Source organism: Brachionichthys hirsutus, chromosome 6, assembly GCF_040956055.1.
Source record: "Brachionichthys hirsutus isolate HB-005 chromosome 6, CSIRO-AGI_Bhir_v1, whole genome shotgun sequence".
NCBI lineage: Eukaryota > Metazoa > Chordata > Actinopteri > Lophiiformes > Brachionichthyidae > Brachionichthys > Brachionichthys hirsutus.
The window spans coordinates 9,596,488-9,621,527 of NC_090902.1; the positions used below are offsets into that span (position 1 = coordinate 9,596,488).

The 25,040-nt window shown below is 42.8% G+C and overlaps 1 protein-coding gene across 1 annotated transcript in view; it reads left to right on the forward strand.

Moving 5' to 3' along the window:
- The first annotated feature begins 611 nt into the window (after positions 1 to 611).
- gria3b (glutamate receptor, ionotropic, AMPA 3b) overlaps positions 612 to 25,040 on the forward strand; it is a 63,895-nt gene continuing 39,466 nt past the window's right edge. Inside the window, exons 1-3 of the mRNA XM_068740246.1 lie at positions 612 to 693; positions 1,183 to 1,341; positions 19,969 to 20,208. Of these exons, the coding sequence (XP_068596347.1) occupies positions 615 to 693; positions 1,183 to 1,341; positions 19,969 to 20,208 (478 nt within the window). The 5' untranslated portion in view covers positions 612 to 614. The remainder of the gene's footprint in view (positions 694 to 1,182; positions 1,342 to 19,968; positions 20,209 to 25,040) is intronic.

Here is a 25,040-nt window from a genome sequence, read left to right on the forward strand (position 1 = left end):
TATCTATAGCAAAAAATAGACAGACAGACAGACAGACAGATAGAAGATAGATAGATAACTCACTTTTGTCTCAGCCACATCGGGCGCACTGTAATCTAATACACAACATGAACACTCGTGTGCGCAAACTTGTCTGCTCGTAGTTTTCCGTGGTGGCGCAGCCCCTCCGCGGGTTCTGGAGCTGTAAACGGCCGGACGGCGCAGCCATTGGCCCCCTGCGATTGCTGTGTTGTTATTGATTCACCCACCCGAGACGTAATATCGACAAGTGTGGCTTTTATTACAAGAGGTCGTAATCCAGTGAGGTTTATCTGCACAGAGGATTTTACATTTACGGTCACATCAAGTTTGACCAGTATAGGCCCGCCGCAACGGGTCCAATCCGAGTCCAGACACCCCCCCCCCCAGCCCTCCCCCTCCTCGGCTCCCCGCTCCGTCTCTCTCCCTCTCTTTAGTTATTATGCAGCTGGGCTGCACCTCAGTGAACCTAATTGGCGCACTGAGGGCGACCATCATCTTTCCACTTGGTTTCCATCGCGCCCAGCTTTTATCCAGAACATATGAATTTGCTGAGACAGAACCTTTTGAGGAGTTGAACAGATAGGTTGGAGAAAATGGCACAGCGCGTGGTTTTGCTGCTTCTGTGGCTCTTCGACAGATCGTTTGCAGGATTCCCCAACCAAATTAATATCGGTGAGTGGTTTTCTTTTCTTTTTCTTTTCATGTTAAAAGATGATATCTGGGGTTTTTATTTTTTTGTGAGGGTAAACCACACGCAAGGTTGCAGTTTTGTATCATCGTGGAGCGCCGGCGCGCTGCGCAATTATGAGACTAACTTGCTTTTTACAGATGCCGCATGATTAAAGTCGCTGAAAAACAACTGGGCAGATAAAATCTGTATGCAGCGTTCAGCGTAACATTGCATTGACTGAATAAGTGGAGTTTTACAGGCGACTCAACCGGCCAGTTGAGAAGAGTTAGACGCATGCACGTCGGTCAAAAATGTGATAGTTGTTCTTTCACATGGCAATCAGCCGACTTTATATTCCAGCAGGACGCACAGAGTTCTTATTCAGTGCAAGAGCTCCATAGTTGACACACACACACACACACTCACACACAAAAAAAAAAGGCGCACAAGCAACTGAGAGCTTTGTCTGCCTGTGGTTTTTATCTCTTAAGGGGGACTGTTCATGCGTTCCACTGTGCAGGAGCACAGCGCGTTCAGATTCGCTGTCCAGCTCTACAACACCAACCAGAACGCCACTGAGAAGCCTTTCCACCTCAACTACAACGTCGACAACCTCGAGTCGTCCAACAGCTTTTCGGTCACCCATGCGTGTAAGTGTGCCTCTATTTGAAACTCAAGTCCACGTTCCACGCCGCTTCATGTCCCACGCAGAATGAGCGGAATTATTTATTACATTCGTGAAGTGAGGAGCTTTATAGAGGCGGCATCTCAATCCCACGGAACAGCAGTCAAGTTCATTTCACTCCACTCTGGTGCAGAAACGCTCAATGACTTCCATGCATGCGCAAATGCAGATTATTCGAATGCAGTTTTCTTCTCTTATGTACAAATGCATTATAGAGAAAAAAAAGTTGATATTAATATATTTTAATAACATTTGATCAGTTCGGCTGCACATTAACAGTTCCTTATTCCAGATGAACATATGTAAAATGTTATCTGTATTCTGTATTTATTTGTTCTATGTCTCTCTGTGGGTCCTGTTATTGATGTTGTGGTATATTCAGTAGTGCCACTGGTGCAGTGGCTGATCCATCAAAGAACTACTATATTTTCTATTTTCTGTCCCCCCCTTTGGCCGCAGTTTCTTAAAATCAGCAAGAAACAGACTGGGGGGGGTCAGAAGAAATAAGCTGGTAACGGCTGTTTGTGATACCATGTTGGATGTTGAGTTCAGAGTGGTCGCCTTTGTAGATGCAGTGCTCTGTGTGATTGGTGCGGTTGAATTCCTCTAACTCCTGTGGCACAATTTGTGCCCCCGCATCTCTGGCTGCTCTGTCCTCTGACTCCCCCCCTCTTGCGTTACAAAGCGTCTCCCCCCCAGCATTGCAGAGTCAGCTCATTAGCACCCAGTCCTCGTAGCACCTCACCGTGCTGTCATTGGGTGAAAGTGGGGGGGGGGGGGGGGGGATCCATAGCTCCCCAACCAACGCCAGTAAATGAGTCGGGCTCAGACCTGCAGAGGAGGTGTGTCTGAGCAGTGAGGGAGATGAAGATGAGCATCATATCACAGCCACCAGAGCTGAAAGTGCCCTAACGAAGGCATCCATAAGAAACAATAAGCAAATGAGAGCGAATAAATAATAGAGAGTGCACTGCAATTTCACGCATGTTGAAGAGGAAGGGAAGCATATAGGAGAAAAAGCTTGATGTCAGAATCTAATTAAATCCATGGGCAGACAGAGCTTTGGTGAGAGGAACGGGATCCTGTGGGAGCAGTGGCCCCGTTTCTCTTTTCTTGCTGCTACGTCTTGGCTTTTCCACCAAGAGTACGCCGTCTCAGGACCGCCGTCAACTTCACATTCAAGACAGCAAATTATTAATACCCATTGATCGTTTACTGAGGTGAAAATCCTAAATTGTTATACACAATTATAATGTTTGCTGCGAGCAACGTCTCTGCTTTGCTGCACACATAATTAATTAATTTGTCGTTAACATTACACATGATTACACGTCGATGTCTAAGACTCGATACAGAAGGAAGTTAACGATTGAACATCACTATCGGAGCTCTCCATTTTATTGTAAAATAATCGGAATGCTCTTGAAACCTTCTGACATGCAGCTCTCCTTTGAATCTGTGCTATATGTGAGACGCTTTTCAAGGTGGTGTTCTGAGACTCCCATCGAGCTGAGCTCGCAAACCGCCGACAGCTCATGCTGAGCTCACAGCCCTCCACAAGCCCCTCAGATTGTCTTTACCGATGTAGTGCACAAACCAATGAGATGACGGTTATTAAATATCACTTATCTGCTGACTTCCAGGCCTTTGAGGCTTTTCCTAGTGAGTGAAGACCTCCTCTGTTCAGAGTTTTACATTTGTCAGCGTTGTTGTTTGTTCTGCGAGCTGTCACACTTATTTACTGGGCATTCAGATTTGCTTTTGTCATCAATAGCCCAATGTGGATGACGCAGGCCTTTCTCAGCAAATAACGGGCATTTCTATTTTATGATCAGGCACAGGAAGGTTGCACAAAAGTGCCATATATGTGTATTTGGGGAGTAAATCTATTTTGAGATGAGCTTTACTGCTTGGCTGTCTGGGACTTTGCAGAGTTGGTAAAATGGCGCATTTCTTTGTGTTTGGACTCGTTGTTTTGCTTTTCTGTGCATTCTCTCCTTATACAGAGCCCTTGACTCTGACTCATCATGTGGATCACTCCCACTCACTTTCTGTACACTAACAGTAATGCGGTGGCTGCAGAGGAACAAGAGAACCTGCATGCGGCTGTTCAGCGACTTTGTTCACAGTGTAATTTGCTTTTCAGAAGCACCATATGGAAGCCGTGAATGATAAAGGCGCAGTGTTGTGTCTGAACTGTTTAAAGCCTTGAGCTGGTAATTGAATTAGTGACCCGCAGCAAAAAACAATGTGTGGCTTCAGCAATCCTTAAGGCCCAGCTTTGTACAGCGGAGGCATAGCGTGCGCTTCGGTGCCAGGTCCGTTGTTGCTTTGAAGTGACATCAGAAATGATGAAATCTGTAATTACCAATGCAGAGTCCATAATGGCTGTGGAGGCTGGGAGTCAGCTACGCTCCTCACACGGGAGACGGGAGGAGTTCAAAGCAAAGGGTAGCTGTTTAAAGAAAGCGGAGCAGACAGCTCTAATGTTCCTGATGGTCACGGCTAGCTCGCTTAATAGCTGCACCGTCCTTTTCACTCCTGTTTAGCCCTCTCCTGCTCCTTCCTTTACCTGAGCTGGAAAAAAAAATCAACCCCCCCCCTGCCTCTCCTATTTATTGGATTATTTGCCTTGATTCCTGTTCAAGCCAAATTTTGCACTGCTTAGCTTTTGAATCTCATCTCCCTAATCCTCATTCTGTCATTAAGCCAATGATCTGTGTTCCCTCTGCTCAACCTGTTTGCATGTGCCTCCTCCTCTTTCGTTGAATCCGTCGGGTCCATAAACCCCGGCAGAAGCAGACGCCCTTTTGGCTGTACCGTTCAGACGCCATCTCGCCACTGGCAGCTACAGTAGAAAAAACTGTTTTGCTCCAGGAAGGTGGAGGGAAGTAAAAGAAAGAAAGGATAAAACAAGTCATTGTGACTGCATTTTTCATTTCTGAAAGCAAGAAAAAGAGGGAGAGGGGAGAAAGGCAGAGTGACTGAGTGTTATGCCTTTTGGTAAATGGAGGGAAGATGAGGTCAAAGGAATAGATTGACATATCTGGAAATATGTGTAGTAGTAGATGAGAGTAGTATGACCGCTCTCATGTCTGTAATATATACGGTATGAAGCTGAACATACACCCAGCCAGTCTCACAAAGACAGGGTGAAACATCCTGTCTGGATGGTACAAAGGTCAAAAGGTCCACCAAGCAGCACATTTAAAGTGAATCCATATAGTTAGAGGAACAGTTTGAGATAATTTGTATTTATTTATTTTACAAGTACCGGTAATAGACATTATTTAGTACTGACAGCAAGCTGAGAATCACATTTATTGCTGATCTCAACCAGGAAATATTATGGGGCATCAGCCTCCATAATATTGTCCAGGGTGTAACCCGCCTCTCGCCCATTGACTGCTGAGTTAGGCTCCAGCTTGGCCCACGGCCCGCTAACGGACGAAGCGGTTGGAAAATGAATGAATGACTGAATGATTCAGATTCTTACAATCAGTGTTATAACACACAAGCCTGATTTTTGTCTAATCAACAAATCATTTGTAAAATAATTGTCTTAAAGTTTAAGACTTGAACTTTGCACCCGCTCAGAGAGTACTCTCTCCGCACATGTAGCCCAGAACCACCCAAATATTTTGTACACTGCAGGCCGTAACAGTGACGGAGCACATGTGGCAAATGGCATATGTTGTAAAGCACAGACTGAAGGGCCTTTACTGCATATTTGCATATATTGTTGAGTCGCTACCAGGGCTGTTGTTGGTGTTTGTGTGTGAAAGGATGGTAAACAATGCGACACACAGACGTGTTTTTGCAGACGGGCTACGGTTGAGAGAAGCTCCTCGGGTGATTGTAGTGGTGCTACGCTTCTATTTTCTTGCAGGCTGTAACTCAGCTTGAAAGGTGTGACCGGGGAACCATGGCAGGATGGAGGGTGGAGACGAAGTCTCTGCTGAGAAACAGCATTAGGGAAGAAAAAAACAAGTGATGGAAGAATGTTTCAGAAGATTCTTATATAGAAAGTATTGTATATTTGTACTTCTGTGAGTCTGTGTGAGTAAGAGACAACTTCTCCAGGCTGCAGGGGGCCTGTGCCATAGATGCCATCACAATCCAGCTGCGTTTGAGGCACAGATGGAGTGTAATTTGCAGCATGTGCATACGCATGCACGTGTGTCAGACAAACAGACACAGTAGGACCTCCTTATTCACGATGTCACAGTGTAAATCTCACTCTTTTGTACTAAAGTTCTCATGGCACGCTTCAGCTTCCATCCAAAGCAGATCGGCCAAATATTGCTGGCTCACTCTGTGTCTCTGCTTTTATATCCAGCTAACACATCTTTAGAAAATAAAAGAAAATTCACTGCATGCAGGGCAGAATTTATGTCAAATGCGATGAATAAACGAGCAAGCCTATTTGATAAGCACCATGACTGTAAAAGCCTCAGAGAGAAACATGAGCCACCGTACTGTAACACTGTGCATTTGTATGAATTGGAGGCCATTAGGCCAGGCAGTCTCAGAGGCATGTGGGGGGGGCAGCTAGATGTGTGGGCCTCAGTCACATGAATGGTACTGTAATGGCCCTGGATGAGGTCAGGCGCTCTGGGAATGGAGCAGGGAAGTTACCAGAAGGGGTTGACTGACAGCGTAGTTCAGATAGAAAAGGATGGAGTTTATGTTAGATGTTCACATGTTATGATCTGACATAAGCTTAGAGCAGTGACGTGCAGTGAGGCTGACGGTCGGTCAGTGAGGCACGGTCTTCATCACAATCAGACTTAGAAACTTGTGCTCTACAGAGTAGCTTATTCACCAGTTGATTGACAGAAGTTAAGAGGTTATAATAAAAGAAAAAACATCAGCATTGTTTACAGATACAAACTGTAGCACACAAAAAAGCACATTTAATTAAAAAAATATTAAATATTAAAATATGTTATTATGGTCTTACCTTAAAAAAAGCATAAACAACTTGTTTATAGAAGTTTTCCTTATCCTTCAGTTTTACAAGTCAAACAAGAGAACGAAAATTAGATCTCAGATCCGGATTGTGATCCGGATCAACGCCATTCTCGGGGAGGATCGAGCCACGGACAGAACCTTGCTTGTGTAAAAATTTCAAGTCGATTGGGTTACTAGTTTTTGAGTTATGCACGCGGACAGACAAACAGACAAACACACAGACAGACAAACAAACAGACCCAATTGCAATACCCTCGCCTCCCCTTCGGCGGGGGTCATAAACTGAGGAGCCACAAATGGAATCTCCGGGATCACAGCGCCCCCCTACCTTGAGGCACAAAAACTGTGTCTCATCTCGTGCCTTTTTCTAGTCGTTTCATGATCGCTCAGCATGAGAAACATGCTACACATATACATTTATTGATAATAAAAAACCCTACATTATATAAATCAGCTGAATTATTTTTGTTCATATAGCTATAGTAATTAGTGACATACAGATAGACAGCAATACGGTCTCACTGCGTAGCATGTAGCACAGTTAGCTGAGTAATTGATCAATGCATGATCAACAATTTTAAATTCAAGATAAATTCAAGATAATCTAAAACTGTTTAATTTAAAGGGAAAATTACTTGTTAATAGAAATCAGTGGTTAAATTAATATTGTTTTTATTTTCATTGTAGTTTTTTTTTTTTTGCATGATATCGGGTGAGGCACAGCCTCCCCTGTCTCCCCTGACTGTACGTCACTGGTTCAGAGTCATTGCTACTGCTATTATTTCCATATCATACCATTACCTTAGAACAAACGCTGCATGTCTCCTTAAACCTTAGTACGAATAAATTCCTGCATTTTACATGAGATTTTAACAAGTTTTGCTCATGTTGTTGTGATCCATTGCATAGTTTGTTGCGAGCATTTGTGGTTAAAGATTTTTCAGGATAGAACATTACAAAAGTCAGACCTCCACAGGGAAAATCATTTTGACCTAATTTTCTGGCCATGAGATGCCCTCCTCTGTATTTATATTTATTTATGTATTCCAGTCAGGAGCACGGCTGAAGCCTTAATGAGATTCAGAATGAAAAACATAGAACACACTCTAAGGCAGATTCAACACAATGCATTTTTAATCAGAATATCAAAACATCCTCCTAAACCCAACCTGAGGAGAAGCGTTGCTGTCGGAGTGTTATTTGTCTTAGAATCAATGATGCTGGCAGATGTTGTTTGATAAAATAACAGTTCTCCTCCCACACAGCTGTGTGAGCTTCAAGTCTCCATATATCTTTCACAAACACAGGGCACATGGCCACTTAAGCAGCTGTGGAACATTAAAACCATATAGGGTGGAGACCTATTTTTTGATTTTGGAAGGCCGAAACAGCATGACATATATTTTGATATTTTTTTTAAAAGGTGTGTTCCACCCTGTCAGCATTAGCCACTAGTTGTTTGTTCAGACCTGCTGTTTGGATGCTCGGGTCCCTGAATTTCTTATTGATTTTGTTTATCTGTTTGCTCAGCTTTCTGGGGGATGTGATAAATTATAAGGGAGGAGAAGGATTAAGGCAAAAAATATTATGCATGGACTGTCTTCGCATCCTGAAGCTATCACCTTATAGCTAGCAGTTAAACAGATGTGATGGACAACATAGATAGAATTCCTGTAGATAGTAGAATATTAAGACAATGCTTTCTTCAGTACGTCTGACACATCAGGCCATACGAGGCTGCACACAAACCATCACTATAAAATATATTAATGCTGCAGCTGAGCAATAAAAGAAAAAAAGAAAAAAAGAACAGGTTAGCGCTACCATTAAGCGGCAACTCGAGAATAGATTTAAGAATAATTTGTGCAACACTGATGCATATGGGAGCTTTATGGCAAACCCATGTAAAAAGGCGTAGATCAAGTCAGCCGACATGATACAACATGACAGACCGTCTATGCTCCTCACATCTGTTCCCAACAGTTCAAATAGTGGGGTGGTTTCCAAACCATAAGTCAACAATGACAGGCAAAGTCTGTGTCCTGTTATTGAAGATGGTATCAGCACTGCATTGGGATGAACAAGAGGAGCCAGCTGACCATTTATAAAAGTGATAAACGCCACAGCACTGGGGGGGGGATTTTATGGAATCTTTGTGGTGCACTGCCAGCAGTGATTGCTGTATTCTGTGAGGGAACATTTTTTTGATAAGAAAAAGACTGCATGTTGTGTATTTAAGCAAAAGGCTCAAAAGGGCAGGGCACTATTGTGGAGCATTCATCCCAGTTGCACCAGGGAACCCAGAAGCTCGGTTCCATGTGATGGCTGCTTTCCATGTTGTGGAAGGGGTGTGGTTTGTTTGTTTGTTTGTTTGTGTTTGTTTGTTGCAAAGATTATTTCCCATGCCAAAATGTCATTTACCCTCAAGCACCAGTTGTGACACAGGTAAGGTCACAGACAGTAAGAGTATCTTCTATACTTGCCACTTGAATAGATCTCTGAAATTGCAGTCAGCTGTTCTTTGATTTTTTTTTCTCCCCCTGCTCCATTCCTCTTTTTCATCTCTATCTCTTTATATATATATTTAATCTCTTCTAAAAAGCCCATTGCAGCTACGTTCCTGCAGCCGCTGCATCCTCACCAGCGACTGGTCTTTCACTAGACTCTTCTACAATACTGATAATCACTGAATCAGTAATCCTCTCCTTCAGCTGGAATAGCACAGCCCCATCAAGTTGTTGCATTGGCCTGGCTTTCACTGGGTCCAAAAGAAAAGGAGGGACTCCTCCTCGATGGGAGCTGTTGAAAGCATTGTCATTGCCAAGGTCAGATGGCTTATGAAAGGAGAAACTTTTTTTTGTGGGTTATTACTTGCGGGGAGCCTGGAGACGAGCGTATATATGTGCCATCTTAATCTTCTCTTTGATTGCAGCGCTGCATTTTTTGGTTTGAGAGCACGTGTGTGATGATTTATTTTATGCCAAAAATGAGGAGAATATCACGCCAGCATGATAAATACGAAAATCAGTAAGGAGCACTACAATGTATTCCCCTAACTAGTGATAATTTGGATCACGGTGCAACTGGCCTTTCAGCTTCTAGCGCTCCATCTGCAGACCGGGCAGAATGATCTGCACATTTCTGGCCCGTTTCAAAAAAAGGCAGTCTGTAGCAGAGCCCTGCCAAAGCTGCACGTCTGTGCAGAAACAAGGGCTCAATCATAACTGATTGCTTGTGACAGTTCACAGTCGCCGGGCCACTGAAGCATCATAACCTTGTGAAACGAGTGCACAGGCATTCTAGCATGCAGGCTGAAGGAGAGCAGGAAGGGAAAAAAGATGATATTAGCATATTCCTTGCAGTTATGCAGCGATGCAAATAAGATATGCCGTGTCATGAATAGCCTTAATATTTAACGTGTTTCATGTGATGAAAGACATAATGCAGACCAACACATCTGTCAACAGCGTTGGTTTAAAGACAATTACTGCAGCTGTGATTGCTTTTGTAGAGTGTAGACCCCCAGTAATGTTGGATCTGGGTCTTTTGATGTGCCGGAATAAACTGTTGATGACACTGGAAGAGAAATATCGGCTGGCAGGCCAACGCAAGTCACTCAGATCATTTTGTCTGTCATCGCTGTATCTGTTCATCGCTATAAGGGCCAAAATATATCTGATTGCTCACTGATTCCCATTGAACTTGTGACTCTAATTGAATTCTGGAAAGAGCAGAATGATAATTCAATGGCCACGAATAATCATCTTGGAATAATTCAGTTGTAGGCGACAATAAAGCTCCATGGGGCTCTGACTCATCTGTAGTGGGTTGTCGGGAAAGACGGCTTGCCATTGCTGTTCGTCAGGTTGCCTATAGCTTAAATAAAGAGGATGTTTTCATCGGGTAAAAGAGTCCGATTCTGAAACAGTGGTGTTGTCTTACTTTACGTGCCTCTGACCACGACTCTTCCATTCTCAATGCTGTCTATCCCTGTGAGTAAGAATTAAGTGAACACGATGTGCCCGTTCAACCATGACCCGCCTCTGTTTCTCCCTCCAATGGTTAATTTGGAGAGAGCTGTCGTGTGGCTCTTGCCATTTCACACACGGCATAATAAAAACCTGCGGGCGGTTGCTCCCAGGCCACTGTCCGTGTTTGTGTGTCCATGCATGAATATGAATGTGATTAAATATTGAAGTGTTCTACCATTGACTATTGGCTTGCCCCCCAGTGAGATACACATCCTTTAATTTCATTTTAAGTTCCCTTTTTTTTTTTATCTTGGTGCTATTTTACCCAGCATGGTGCGCGTATCCGGAAGGCAAGGCAGACAGACAGACAGACAGTGCTAATCCATCAGTGCAGCAGAATGAATAGGCAGTTTTAAGTGAAGCAATTCCAAAAGGCCGTATAGTGAAGTGTTTCTCAGATGTCGTGCCCTTTGCAGTCCTGACAGTGCGAGGATATGATGAAAAAGGAGTTGAGGGGCTTAGTTGTGTTAGAGAGAGAGAGAGAGAGAGAGAGAGAGAGCTGAAGATGGAGGGATGAAGAGATCAGCCACTGCATTTGTGCATTCATGCGTTTGTGATGTGAACTGAAATAAAGGCGTATATCATAGCAGCTCCGTTCATTATGACTTCACATACCTGCCTTCTACATTTAACCGGGGAAGCTCAATGTCGGGGATTTCTGAGGATGTGTGACATTATATGGTTGGATGAGCTGCATGCATTCAGTATCAGATCCACAGTGGGTGTGAAGAAGAAAGGGGTCCAAGGTTTCCGATATACGTAAGTGATTGAAATAAAATATCATCTTGCTCTTTATATATATAAAAAAAAAGGCCAGTAATATTGAATATCACATCTTCCTTAAAGTTCCATCTGTTCCTTGGCTTTCGTCTTAATACTTTGTGGCATGCTTTTTCCTTATGCTCATTGTAGTGCTGCTGGTGCCACTGTGGGCCGATCCTTAAGCTGTAAGGGGATAGACTTTGGGTCTTTTATGCATAAAGAAGCTTAAATTTAGAATTTTCTCTCAAGTGTCCAAAGTTTGTGAAAAGTCAGTGAATTCACTCCCAATTCGGGGCATATGTCTCAGAGTTAATCCTTTTTAACCATTAAGTGACCTGTAATTGAATGAAGGCTAGGCATAGTGAATATCCCTGCATGATGAGTTTCCTATTAGACTTTGTGTACTACTATCTACTAGTTTTGCTCCTATTACATTGAAATCTTCTGATTACTCTGCACAAAACAGAGAACATGCTGGTTTGAACTGTTGTCCTCTGGAATAAGTGATTATCGCTATATTTGTAGGTGCAGGTCCTTTGGTGAATACGATACGCATAATGTGCGGACTGAAAGCAGCATTTCTTTATGCATTTCTATTTTAACGTAAGCCTTTCGAAAAAGCTTTGAAAAGCTTTTAGAATTGGATTCACATTGGCAGGGACATGCTGGAGCAGTACTAAACAAATACTATAAGTAAATAATAATGAATTAACGAATAGACAGACAGACAGACAGAAAGGTAGGTAGGTGGATGGATGGATAGATATACATATACTCACTTAACATCATTACCCTCTGTTTCCCGTCTCTGCCTTTTTGCTAACTCCGACATTATCATTCTGAGATGTCAGCAAGGACTCTAATAAGATGAAAGGTGGCACTGGACTCTACATATTTAACCGGCCCTGGGTTGAGAATGAGAAGGGGAGAGAATTATTCACCTGCAAGGTTAAATTGCTCCCTTCGCCCGTCCTCATTCAAACATTCCTTTATTCTTCAGAGAAAGACAAGGACCTGGAGGAGCCCGGTCATGGAGAGGTGCTGGTTCAAAGGTCAACCCTGTAATCAAGCTTTCCACTGCAAAGCTCTAAATTGCTTGCTTTGTCACTGCCGTAGGATACGAATTGTGACGTGTAATTTGATTAGTAGAGACATCACAGGCAAAGGCTTACGCAGAGGAAGTGGACCTCGTGAGAGTGGCAGATAGTCATCCCCTTCTGGTAGCCCTGCTTGTGTGTAAGCCATGCACAAGTCACACAGATCAGAGATCTTCCTAAAGGACAGAAACAGCAAGTCAGGAAGCATTAAACTCAGACGGTTAGACTCTGACTGGAATGGAAAATTCCAGACCCACTGCTGCCCTGTCTTAGAGCTCGGGAAAGGAAAAGGAAAGAAGAAGAAACTAGTTTAGCGAGCAAGGCTGGAAATCAAGTCGAATTGATACGGGAGGGCAGCACAAACAACCAGACTTTTGACATTGATGGGAAAATATATACGTCTGCCAGACATCCAGAAAGTTCACTCTGCTTTTTTTTCAATCATCCAAATGAAAAGAGGAACAAGCGAGGCTGCCAGGTATTTCCCCTGCTGTGCAGAATTGGATTCAAAACAAGTCAGTTGTGTGTGTCACACTATTCCTGAAGCATCACCAAGAATCTTTATCCTGGTCGTCCCATCTCTCCCGTGGGCAGGTAGAATAATGTAGAGGCATCTTCTTAAAGCATCACTTTAATCTCTTATGGCAGCTTTTGCTCGCTGCGCCTCTGTTTTTAAAGGTATCTGTCATGGAGTCCATGGACTGTTTCCTCCAAGTCAATAAGGACAGTCCCTTTGTTGTGAAAGGAGAACCCCGAATGGTAACAGTTCAAATATTTGATATTTCCATCTGACGTGATGAACTTTGTCTTGTCCTTTCCTTTTCAGAGCTGCTCTGGGCTCGTCTCACTCACAGCATAGACAGGGTAATTAGACCAAGTGTTAGGACTCTCCGTCCTCGTGAAGTTGGGAGTGCTGTTCGGGGGGGGGCATCCTTTTCCCTCTTCATCAGTGATTGCCTCATTCTTCCTCACATCGTGCCTTTCCATTCCTCCATATCCGTCTGCAAAAAAAATAGCATGCTTCAGGCCGGCACCGCTGATTGGAAGGATTAGTGGTGTGTGACGGACTTTGTCTCCAGCTTTCTCAGAAATCCAATTACAGCATATCATAAGCCTTACATGTTTCACACTTTGCCGAATCCTCCTTAAAAAGCGTGCCACTCTGAACTCAAAGGGTCAGTGTTAAGCGTCTCTCTCTCGCTGTGCGTATGACGCCTTCCTGAAGGTATGCGGAGTATTCACCTTCGAAAGGACAAGACAAGTCCTGTAGCACTCCTCTCGCCTCCGCATTGCAGCAAACGTCGGGCTGCGCGAGCCTGCCGAAGAAAAGGTTGTTATTTGTTCTGCGTAACGTGTCGGATCTCAGGGCAGAGCTCTCAAGCTGAAGCAAAGGCCGGGGGGGGGGAGCTTTGTTACAGCAGCTTGCGTAGATAGCCCTTGATTGTATGTGTAATAATATTCTCTTTACCCTCTTTCTTTTCTCTAAAGCCATTTTACCAGCGACTCCTTCTCCGCTACACCTGCTATCTTCATGATGTAGTCCTGTACTTGTGACAGTGGCCGGTGAGCAATGCCCAAGGGAGTAAATGAGTCTCAACTCAATCTCCTCCTGTCAGATATTTCACCTTCAAGGTCTCTCCATCCTGCTTTTGTGTGAACACAAAGCAACACAGGGAACGTAAGCTTCGCATGTGCAGACCACATAGGTTGATGTCAAGCAATTATTTCACCAAATAAAACCAATTATGCAGAAAAAGGAGCAGGAGGTCTGCACAAAAAAAAAGGTACTCAGTCCATATAACATTGTGTCATCGCAGAGACAGGATTGAGCAGTTTGACTACTTGGGAAATCGGTTTGATGGGATTCTTTGCATGCTCTCGCTGACTGCCATTTCCTTGACACATACAATTAATAATAATACTGCTCTGATGCCAACTTCTGAATGTTTCTAGAGCAGCTAGTTAAGGTGTGTTTTTACGAGCCCTCATTCCTCCGTGTTTGCATTGATGTCATTTAACTCAGTGGATAATTTGAAGTGTAAATAGGTGCTAGATATCGATGGAGCAGAACCGCTAACAGCTTCCTTTTAACGTTTCATGGCGTAGCCTAAGTTGAGCTCCTCTTGAATCTGGGTCTGCCATTTGAGTTAATAGTTTGAAGTACTTCACATCTCTATATGACAAGAGCTGTTGCAGCCCCCCAGGGCACCTAAGAGCTATCTCCCAGTGACAGCATCCCATATTCAGAGTGCACTGGTCATGATGTGTGTGTGTTTCAGAGTGTGTGTTTCTCCATTTGTTTCTCAGCCAACCAGAATAAAAATGTGTGCCTACTAAAAAATATGGGGGAAACAGCTAAAGATATACAATCATAATTGACATTTACTGTTTCAGACCTCTCTTTCCAAGGCTGTGCAAAGCTCTGGCCCATGGGTGCAAAAGAAGATGGCAGTCCTAATGCTTTGAGTGGATGAAAAGGGTTTTTTTTCTCTATGAAGTAGCCTTGCATGCCTGCAGGATGACGCATATCCCTGTATGAACTAGCATCCAAGGCCAGCCATATCAAGTCATGCATCAGAAATGTAACATCCCTCTAGCACTGCCAAGTGTCCTGATTATGGACAGGAATGAGGGTGGTACACTGTGTGTGTTTGACCAGTGAACTGGGGATGGGATGCATGGTTCCCTGCAGCAGGATGGGGGGGATAAGGAGGAGGAGGAGAATGAGGAGGAGGAGAAAGGCACTGTTAGCTGCAGAGGAAGGGAAAAAAAGAGCAAATGAGATTGGAGAAGGAAAAAGGGGTAGCAAAGGAGCGAGATATAACCTTATATCTTTTACCAGTTATTGATCATGGAAGATCTTGAATTAACTGTACATGGTTGTCTGAGGATGCGTGACTAAATACCAGAATTGAAATTCAAGGTGACACTCATTTATATTAATTATGTTAATTATATGTGTTATGTTAATCATGTGTTATTTCTTCAGAGTCTAAGAAGGTGTTGTCTGCCTTCTACAGTGCAGCATTTTGTATTAATTTACAGAGAGGCAAGAGGCAGAGACCGAGCAACTCCTCTAAAGCAGCTCTCTGCTCTGACTGCACCGTGATTCCCCCCCCCCCCCCCCCCCCTCCCAGCAAACCCAACACCAATCTCTGCTCCGCTGATGGAGCGGGATGATATTACAAGGGAGACAATGGGAGACGGGAAAGAGTGAGGCACTCAGGTGGAGAGAGGATACGGCCATGCTTGAAGAGGATGCATGCTTTGGGGGATGACCAGATGGCTGAGGCAGAAGACAGACAACAAAAGGAGAGGTCAAAAATTGTGATGAGGATAGAGGAGAGTGGAGAGATGGCGAGGAGTTGGAGGGAGGGGTTGGTGGGTCGGTACAGCATAGAGAGACATCTGGGCGAAAGTCACTGAAGTGTTGGTATGCATAAGTATACAGAATGCAGCATTTTACTGGCCGCAAGGGGTAATCCAGATTCCAGAACTCATCAGGCAAATATGTGAAACAAACACTTAAAGATGTGAGTCTGAATCTTAAAACTTACATCTCAGATATCCACGCTGTTACCTGGGCATCCCAGGACAGGAGCCTCACATTACCGTGGTTATTTTTAGTTTTCCTGAACAACCAACAGCAGAAGGCTCTTAAACGTATAGGCTGAGGTGAAAGAGATGCATCCAGCCATTAAACGTCCTCTTCCTGAAGTCTTCCCAGCTGCCGTTACCCTGACCCATAAACAGATACCAAAGAAACCGCTTCCTGTAACGACAGCTCCTGTCTCAATTGTAACTGTTGTTATGGACGCTGGGTAATTATTTTAGCTGTAAATGTACTTGTACTGCTAAGGAGATCTGAATTAATAAATGTAGACCCCAGAATAAATCTTTAATAATTCTAGATCAAGTAATTAGAGCTGTCGTCTATTCACCACACTCAGACACGCACATGCATGCCTGAGGAGACACTACTAAAAATCCTTAATCATCACAGACGCAATGAAGCTATAGAACAAGATTAAAATGTATGTAAGGCAAAAAACAAAATCAATGATCAATAATCATTAGTTACTTCAATCTGACCATTTTAGTCACAGCCCCTCTTGGAGTAAAGGTCTAAGGCTAAAGTCCATCTCTTGGGCCCGGAGTCCTTTTTTTATGCTCCCATAAATCCTCCCAAATAAATTCCTCAAAATCTAGGTCTGTGTTAACTTCCCTTACATCCCTGATGAATCTCAGTAAGCGATAAACAACAATTAGACGAGGTAGAGTTACAGATTGCATAACCAACTCGACAGCAGGGTCATATATTCACTTATCTACACTACTCCTATTTAGACTGCAATGTATTTATCAGCATGACATCCAAAACTGAAGATTAAACATAATTCCCTGAACAGATTTGCATTTTTCATTACATAAGGCCTGTAATACCTGTAATGGATGGATGAAGGTACATATTTGATATATTAATGTTGAAAATATTACAAATTTGATATTTGAGAATCTCAATAGTATATATCATAACTAAAGAATTTAAGAAGTCAGATCTGTGTTGGAGCTTTAAGTTTTTAACCCTCATTTAAGTAATCAAACTGAAAAATAATGTTGCCTTCGCTTACTACCGTGAAGAAATGTACATTTCTACAATCCAAGCTGCTCCAGCTCATTTTGTTTGCTGTCCCCAGAGTAGACAGGCTTTGCTCTTTAGTTCTACGGTCTTGTTATTTACCCTTAGCTGGAAATGTTTTTTTAAATGAAATGGTAATTTTACATGCATATGGAATAAGTGAGGTAGTAAAATGGTCCAGTTTAAAAATAAATACATGGAAGGTTACAATTGTGTGTAATGATATGTGATTCAAAGAGGGAGGTAAAAAAAGAAATGCCGAGCTCATTCCTCATCCTGGCTGCTGGCGATGAGAGCCAATACTGCTTTGTTTTCCTCCACCACTTCTGGGTGAAAAAGTTTATTGTTTTCCGCTATTTTCTCACTGCACTTTATAAAGATGATGTTTTGTAGCTGCCCACCCTGCCAAGAGAAGGGTAATAGTTGCTCATGAGATGACATATTTCCTTAATCGGTCGCCATCTGCAGTGCTGCTGCTTCCACCTGAAGGCTCAGTTCTGTCACCTCGGGCTGCAGTATATAAACACCTGAGAACCCGTGAATCCTCCATGTGTACGATTGGCTTGTTACCCTCTGACCACTAACGATTAAGAGTGAAAAAGCAAAAGGTTCCTTGATACCTTAGCTTATGGCGCTCCATTGAAAATCAATAATGCTGCTGCCATTAGTTGTTTGAAGTGTTACATTAATTCCCAGGCCTATTTTTGGCAATGTGTTCATTTGGCTCTGAATTCCAGTCACATACAGGAGGCTTTATGACCTGTCACAAATGCCCATGGGGTAGATTCTGATGAAGGTGGTGGATGAATTAATCTTTTGCAGCAGGGTGACCTGCATCTGATGGTCAGAGGTAAGTTTTGTGTCGCATCTGGTGAAAGAAGACTGGCTTGTGTGTGCCCTCAAAACACAACGGGACCTTCTTTGACTTAAACGTGTCATTTCATCAATAATGCATGAAGCATTCCACAACAATGTGATGAAGACCCTGGAAAAGTTACAGAATAAAGACACTGGAACACTAAAGGGAGGGAGAACGACAAGGGGGTGGATGAAGGTGTGTGTGGACATATCTGTAATTGATCCTCGAGCTTGCTCAAAGCTCAACCCAATAAGCAGAGGACAGCTGAGTAGAGAGAAAGAGGCCGGTCCCCCCAGGTTTAGGTTCTTTGTCAGCGATGGCTCAAATTAAGAGAGTGTGCAAAGAAAAGTGAGGCCTCGAACTACCGGCCGGCATTCAGTGGGGGAGATTGTACCACTCACCCTGCAGCAGCAACTCACAATACTGCTGTCCACCTGTTGATTTACTTATCAGCACACATGTTCCCCCCTCTCTCTCCGTGTGTGTGCCTGCTTACCTGTGGCTTTGTCACAAAGAACGGATGCCTCCAGCTTGGGAAAGATGTCTGTAGCTGGACAGATAGAGAGGGAATAGAATTATAAGGGATGAGGTAAATCCCAACAGTGACGAGATCGCTTATTCAACACAGCAATTGTGCTAAAGAGCTGAGTATGTGAGTGCTGCCATGTCCTCTGCGTGCTTGAAAGTGTTTACACTACTCTTCACAAAGACAGGAACATTCTCAGAGTCAGAAAAAAAAAATCAAGGTTACTGTGTGTTGCATTAATGCTCTTGTGTTTCATTTCAGTGAAGGCAAAATTATACACCGCTTAGTTCAGCATCAATTAGTGCTGAAAATGCTTTGTTCAAACAAAACATCTGCTGTGTCCCACTAAACAAACTAAAAGAATATCTGTCAGGAAGAAGGAAAAAAAAGTAGCATAACTGTTACACAAGATTAGATTCAGCCTTCCCACCTGTCATTCAGCCATTGTATTAGATGCGGGAAAGTATTTACGGATGTTAAGGATGCTTGATTACCCAGCGGGAGCATTTGAGAGTCAATCAGAATAACGGCACAGCCTCTCATGATACGGCGGGAAGGCAAAGCACATCTGCAGCTCCAAATGTTGCTTCACACATTAATGGCTTCTCGCTGGATGGAAGTCAATTCTGCTTGACAATTTACGCCGTCCCACTGGAGTGCATGATGAGCACATAAACAAATAAAAACATGTTTTTTTTTTAACTATACGCTGATTAAAAAAAGACCTGTCATATTCATTCAAGTGTTCTGTCGCCATGAAAAACGTTCAAATCATTTAGTAATACAATCAAAATAACAATAATAGATAGTCATTTCACGATCTAGAGACGATCTAGAGACGATCTAGAGTTCACAACTCTAGATCGTGTCTAATGCCAAACAACCAACGTAGCCTAATGTGCAAACATATTTGCACATATAAAACTATGATCTCTATATGCATGCTTTTTCATAAGTAATACTCTATATCCTCAATAGACCTGATTTGACATTGTGGCATTCACAAAAGCAAGTGAAGCTGTGTTCACTTTTTCTTTTCTTTTTTCTTTTTTTGCCTGAGACGGATAGAGATGTGTTTTACAGCTCTGCCATGGGAGGCAACAGAGGCGGCAGCGGCTCTCGCTGCTGCTGCAGTGAGTCGCTCACTGTGGATAAGGGAGCAGACTGGTAACTGGTGGGAGCTCCTGGTGGGGGGCTGGAAACCTTAGGTCAGCGGTCCCCAACCTTTTTCCTGCCACGGACCGGTTTCATGCCAAGCAATTTGCCAGGCTGACATCACCATGGTGTTCATGGCATCATGATATCAGTCATACATTTTTTTGTATTTAAATATCTATATGTATTGTGTTGATTAGTGAATACATTTACTCTTTAAAATTTATACTAGTTGCAAAGTATTTACAAAATGTATGCAAAGTACACTCAAGTTATTCATTGTATACAAATAAGCAATTTATTAAGTGTTATTAGAAGCAACTTATCAGAAATAAAACTAAATGTATTATGCATTTTATGTTGGTTAATAAGTGGACAGTTTGGTGTTTTAGAATCATCAAACAATTTAATGCATCTTTTTTTGGACTGAATAAATGTGATAGTCAACAATAATTGCTATTATAAATTCATAATGAAAATAACAAAAACATGTTTTTGCTGATTCATGTCTTTACACTGATGTCCTCTTGCCCTCTGCTGTCCCTGCAGTTTGCTCCCAGTTCTCCCGCGGAGTGTACGCCATCTTTGGATTCTACGACAAGAAGTCCATGAACACCTTGACCTCTTTCTGCGGCGCTCTGCACACCTCCTTCGTCACGCCCAGTTACCCTACTGATAATGAGGTGCAGTTTGTCATCCAGATGCGCCCCGCCCTCCGGGGTGCTGTCCTCAGTGTGCTCTCTCACTACAAGTGGCAGAAGTTTGTCTACCTCTACGACACCGAGCGAGGTAGGTGGCTGCGCGGGCCTCGAGTCAGAACCGCGGGAAGTGTTGCAGTGGCGCAGAATAGCGGCCGCATGCCAGGGTTAACACAGGATGGATTCAGCTTCCCCTGTTAACACTGCGCTGCTTTATTCTAGTAGTTTGCTGTTATGGTAATGTGAAATAAATGACACCAGCAGCTCATAACATATGTAATAACACATTACACTCAAAGAAATGGCGTTTCTGATGAGCTATAACCTTTGCATTCTTTAAACAGTTGGCTGGTTGGTGTCAGTTAATCTTCTGTTTAATCATGTTGTTGATATCGGCTCGTCTTTCATCTGAAATGAGGTATGTCACAGCTGCTGCTGAAATGTCCTCTATGGAAATGCTTCTGGCTGCCTGTGGGGGCTGCGTTGTGTTGCCTCACTGAGGGCTTTTGTGTAGCTCCCAGACTTTGTTTCAACACAGCACTGCACTATTCATGTAATGCCTGACAACAGGGCAAAGCATTTAGTCCCTTAATGTTCTCTTATTATTAAAATGTCCTGATGTGCAGGTATGTTTCAAGCAGCTTGTCTTCTCTGCAGCAAGCTCTCAATGCAAGCTCTTTATTTTGGGTCCAGCCTCACACCACCAACTCTCAGTGTCTGGCTGTGAGGCTGAGCATGAAGTCCTGTCTGCAGGGCTGAAAAAGGTCCAGGGCTGGAATCCTCCACACAGCCTGCAGATAACATGTGGTTAATTAGGGTCACTCTGACTAGAGCACCCGTTGGATCTTCCCTCGGGATGTGAGCGACCCACACGTCCTTCAACGCAACCCATACGGTTCAGCTGCCAGTCCCGATCCCACCTCTTCTCCTCTGCTGCCGAGCAAGGGAAACGGTTTAGGGCGCTGTTCAATAAAGAGCGGAGGTGGATAAAAGAGCCTGAAATGCAAACACAGAGGAGGTGTTAGAGAGAGAGAGAAAACGGTGACAAATGCACATAAACTTTAAAGATAGAAACGATGGATTGAACGCAAAAGAGGTAGGTGGAGTAAAGAGGGGGGAACAAAACACCAGTTCAGTCGAGCGATTAAGGCAGCAGCAGGTGCCAGTGATTTACACCCTATTAGATGTGTACAGACAATTCCCTGCGTACTGTACATCCCCATGCCGAGGTCCGTGCCAAGCCACGTTTACCTCAGTCCTCACGAGCAGCGGTGTAAGACGATCCCTTATTAGTGTGAGGACATTGGCCCCAAGAGGGGATTAAAGCAGTTTATTGATGCACTCCATCCTGCACTTTGGGGGGGCTTTGACACTTGGCTCATCAGACAGATGTGTCAGAGAGCCTCTACCTCCGCTTATCAGCCTGTGCAGTTCCCCAGGCAATATGGTCAGTGACTGCTGGCTAAACTGAGAGGAGTGACAAGGGAAAATAGTTTTCAAAGGAGATTTTTTTTTTTTTTTTTTGGAACCTTCCGGCTACCGGTAAACATCAAAAGGAAAACTTAACAGAAAACTTCTCATGTCTGTCTTCTTTATTTTAGCAGTTCCGTATTCATAAACATTAACAGCAAGATACTGTAAATGATTACGTTAAAGCCGATGTTGAGTAAAGCACATACAAGTGAGTATCATATACTAAATATACTAAATAAACTATATATATACTATATATGTCCTAAACACCAACATTGGGGGCATTTTTTCTTACCACTCTTGATTATCTAGAAAAAAAGTTGCTTTATATTCTTGATCTCCTGAGCTCTAGTTATTCTTCACAATCAAGTATGCCATGGGGTGCAAGTACACTGGCTGTGGTCTGGATGTAGCCGTTTCTTTGTTCCGCCACTGAGAGGCTGCTTTGGATCACCTGATTGAGAGTCGATGAGAAATCGTTGTCTTTCGGTCCGACGGGTTATTGCTTTTCTGTGATTTTCTTGTGGCAGCATTGTCTGAAACAGAAAATTGACACGTCAAAAAAAAGCATCTCAGTGATTTCTGACCTTAAATGTAAATAAACTTTACCCCGGTAAAAATACAATCAATCAATATTTCAGTAAGGCCCATAAGACTAGACACGTCTGCCAGATTTCTATTTTAGATTCCTGGGATATTTCTAATTTAGATAGACAACAAACAAATCCAAATAACAAATGGCCATCTGCTTTAGATTGTTTATTTTCCTGGGTAACGTTTTTTTGCTTTTCGATTTGATAAATGCATTGATCATTCACAATGCTGGAGCGAACTTTGTAATTATTCTACCTACTTTTCTATTAGGGAGAAAAACACAGCTCTCCGGGTTCCACCAAGAGGCTTCATTCAGTCAATATAAAAGACTAATTACAACCACACTATTCATTTGTCTCTGTTATCGGGAGAACAAAAAATGCTTTTAGGCTTTAGTGCAGGGCTTTCAGTCAGAGAGTGACGGCTCATATGCATCAAGTTCAGATGTTCTGGAGGGAAATTTGTTCTCTAAATGCCAATATGGAGCCACCGTTGGCAGCTTGGCACCACCTTAATAATTATATAGATGTCTTCTATCTGATATTATATATTGTTGAAGAATGTTTGAGTTAACACCGAGGCAGAAAAAGAGCGATCTATGCAGATCTTCCATTATCAAATCAGCCCTAAACATCATGGTAAAAAAAAAACTGCCGAGCTGTTTTTTTTTTTTACTTTTCAGACAAATTTCCCCTTAAAGCTCCTGGCCTGTATCGGGTGGCGGTAGATGTGTCTTGGCCTTTATGTTCTGGCCGTCAGGTTTGGCCAGATAATTGCCAGATCTGTGCTGCAGACAGACGATCACAGACTTTATTTTCCTCTCCCAGGTACAATAAACCGATTCAGCAATCTCACCTCTCCTTGATTTACGAGTCACTCTTTATCTTTCTATCGTCACACTTCTCTATTCCGTATCTCTTTCGTGTAGGTTGACTTGCTCTCATCGTCCTTTCCATCTCAAAGCTCGATGGGCTCGCTCAAAGGGCCCCCACAAAATTCCCTCCCATAAATGCATTGCAGTGGCCGAGCGAGGCGCCATCACAGGCAGATGTTTAGAAAGGTGCTTTTGGAGTATGCAACAATCAAAATGCTGACAAACATCTGACAAGGCTAGAAAAGAGGAATCATAAATATATTCATGAGGGCTACATATATCAAAGTATCCCGGGAGGCGGAGCCTAAAGTCAACAACATTCAGCATCCTCAGCAGCTTCTGCACAAAATTTGAAGAAACAGAATCTTGTTTTGCAGGGTAAAGTTGTTACTTGTAAAACACACTAAGCTCTCCCTTACATGCATTATTTTTATTTGATCATTCTTGGTGAAAATCAATTCACCTTGAGCTAAGCAAAAATAAAAATAAATACATTAAAATCTAAATATTAAGTTATGTAAAACCTTAACACAAGTGCTTGGAACGCTCGTGGAATTTTGTGGTCAATGCTGGAACTACCATTTCTTTATGTCCATGAAGGGATTAAAAACGTTCTTTCAGTATCTACAGCTGCGTCAAGGCATCGATGACACAGCGAGAGCAATGATGCGCATCTCGTTTTCCCTGTCTGCCATTCAGTGTTGTAATCAATGACGGTGATTGTAGCTGCTGTACAGAGAGTTCAGTGTTATGACCTGCTGACAGTTGAAGCTACAGATGGAATAGTGTTCGATGTCAAAGCCTCGTTATAACATCAGGACGTCAAATGTTCTTTGAATGCCAATCTGCCAGGTGGAAACTGTTTTTCAAGATTTAGACCCAAACATATCTCCGGGGCATTTCTTACATTGACTGCGTCAATATTTGTTCTGACCTCGACTGCAGCAGAGTCTTCTCAGCATCTGCAGCAGTAAGCTCATGTGTGGTATTGATCATCAGAGGTCGCTGCTCCTGAGCTACTGAGTGGATACAGGCGCTTATACAGGTTTTACTTCAGCAAGTTTTATTGTCAAATATAATTATTAATACATATATCTAGATACTCTCCAAAAACATATTCAGACATTTTTTTTGATATACCGGTACACAAAAAGAAGATTGATGTCCTAAAGAGATATTTATTTACTTTCTAAAGTAGTTGCTTGCTCATTTATTATCACACAACTGGACAGCAGTCTGAACCGAACCCTAATTCAAACATTTCAAATCAATCATTCAAATCAAACATTTCCCCTTCGTAAATTCATTGACAAATATAAAAAACAAGTGATACTATGCAGTCCCATGGTTCCTTTATTTTTTACAACCCAGTGTGTGGTTCTGACAGTAAAAACTACAACAATGCAACTCAACCCAATCCCAAACCAATCAAGTAATAAAGTGATAAAATCAAAAGACAAATTGGACTGAGCTCCTGAGCCCAACCACCTACAAAGCACATAGAAATACTACAGGTTAATCTGTTCTCAAGCTGCAGGTTGTCGAGGAACTAGAAAACGAATTGATGGGAGAACATGAAGGTGATTTTACTTTGTTTTTATTTATTGCTGAGGGTTTGCGTCCATGCTGTTAAAATAAACCAGTTCAGTCCCACAGTCAAACCTGGCAAAGGATAACAGGTTTTCTTTCATATTGAAATGTCCCTTAGATTATCTCTAAATGTTATTAAAAAAAAAGAATATTTAATTCACATTTTAACTATTTTAATACAAGACTATTAACCATGCAATCCATCTTTATGAATGGCAGATGCTGCTGATAAGCTGTTAATGAAGCAGACAAGATAAAGCCGGCCGGGTACAATTGGCAGAGCGATATATTCAATCAGGGCTAGGAGGCTTGCAAATGGGAGGTTTGAATGGCCGAGTCAGTTGGTCTCTCTCATTCTATTTCCTGCAGGGTTACTATGGGTGGAAAGATAG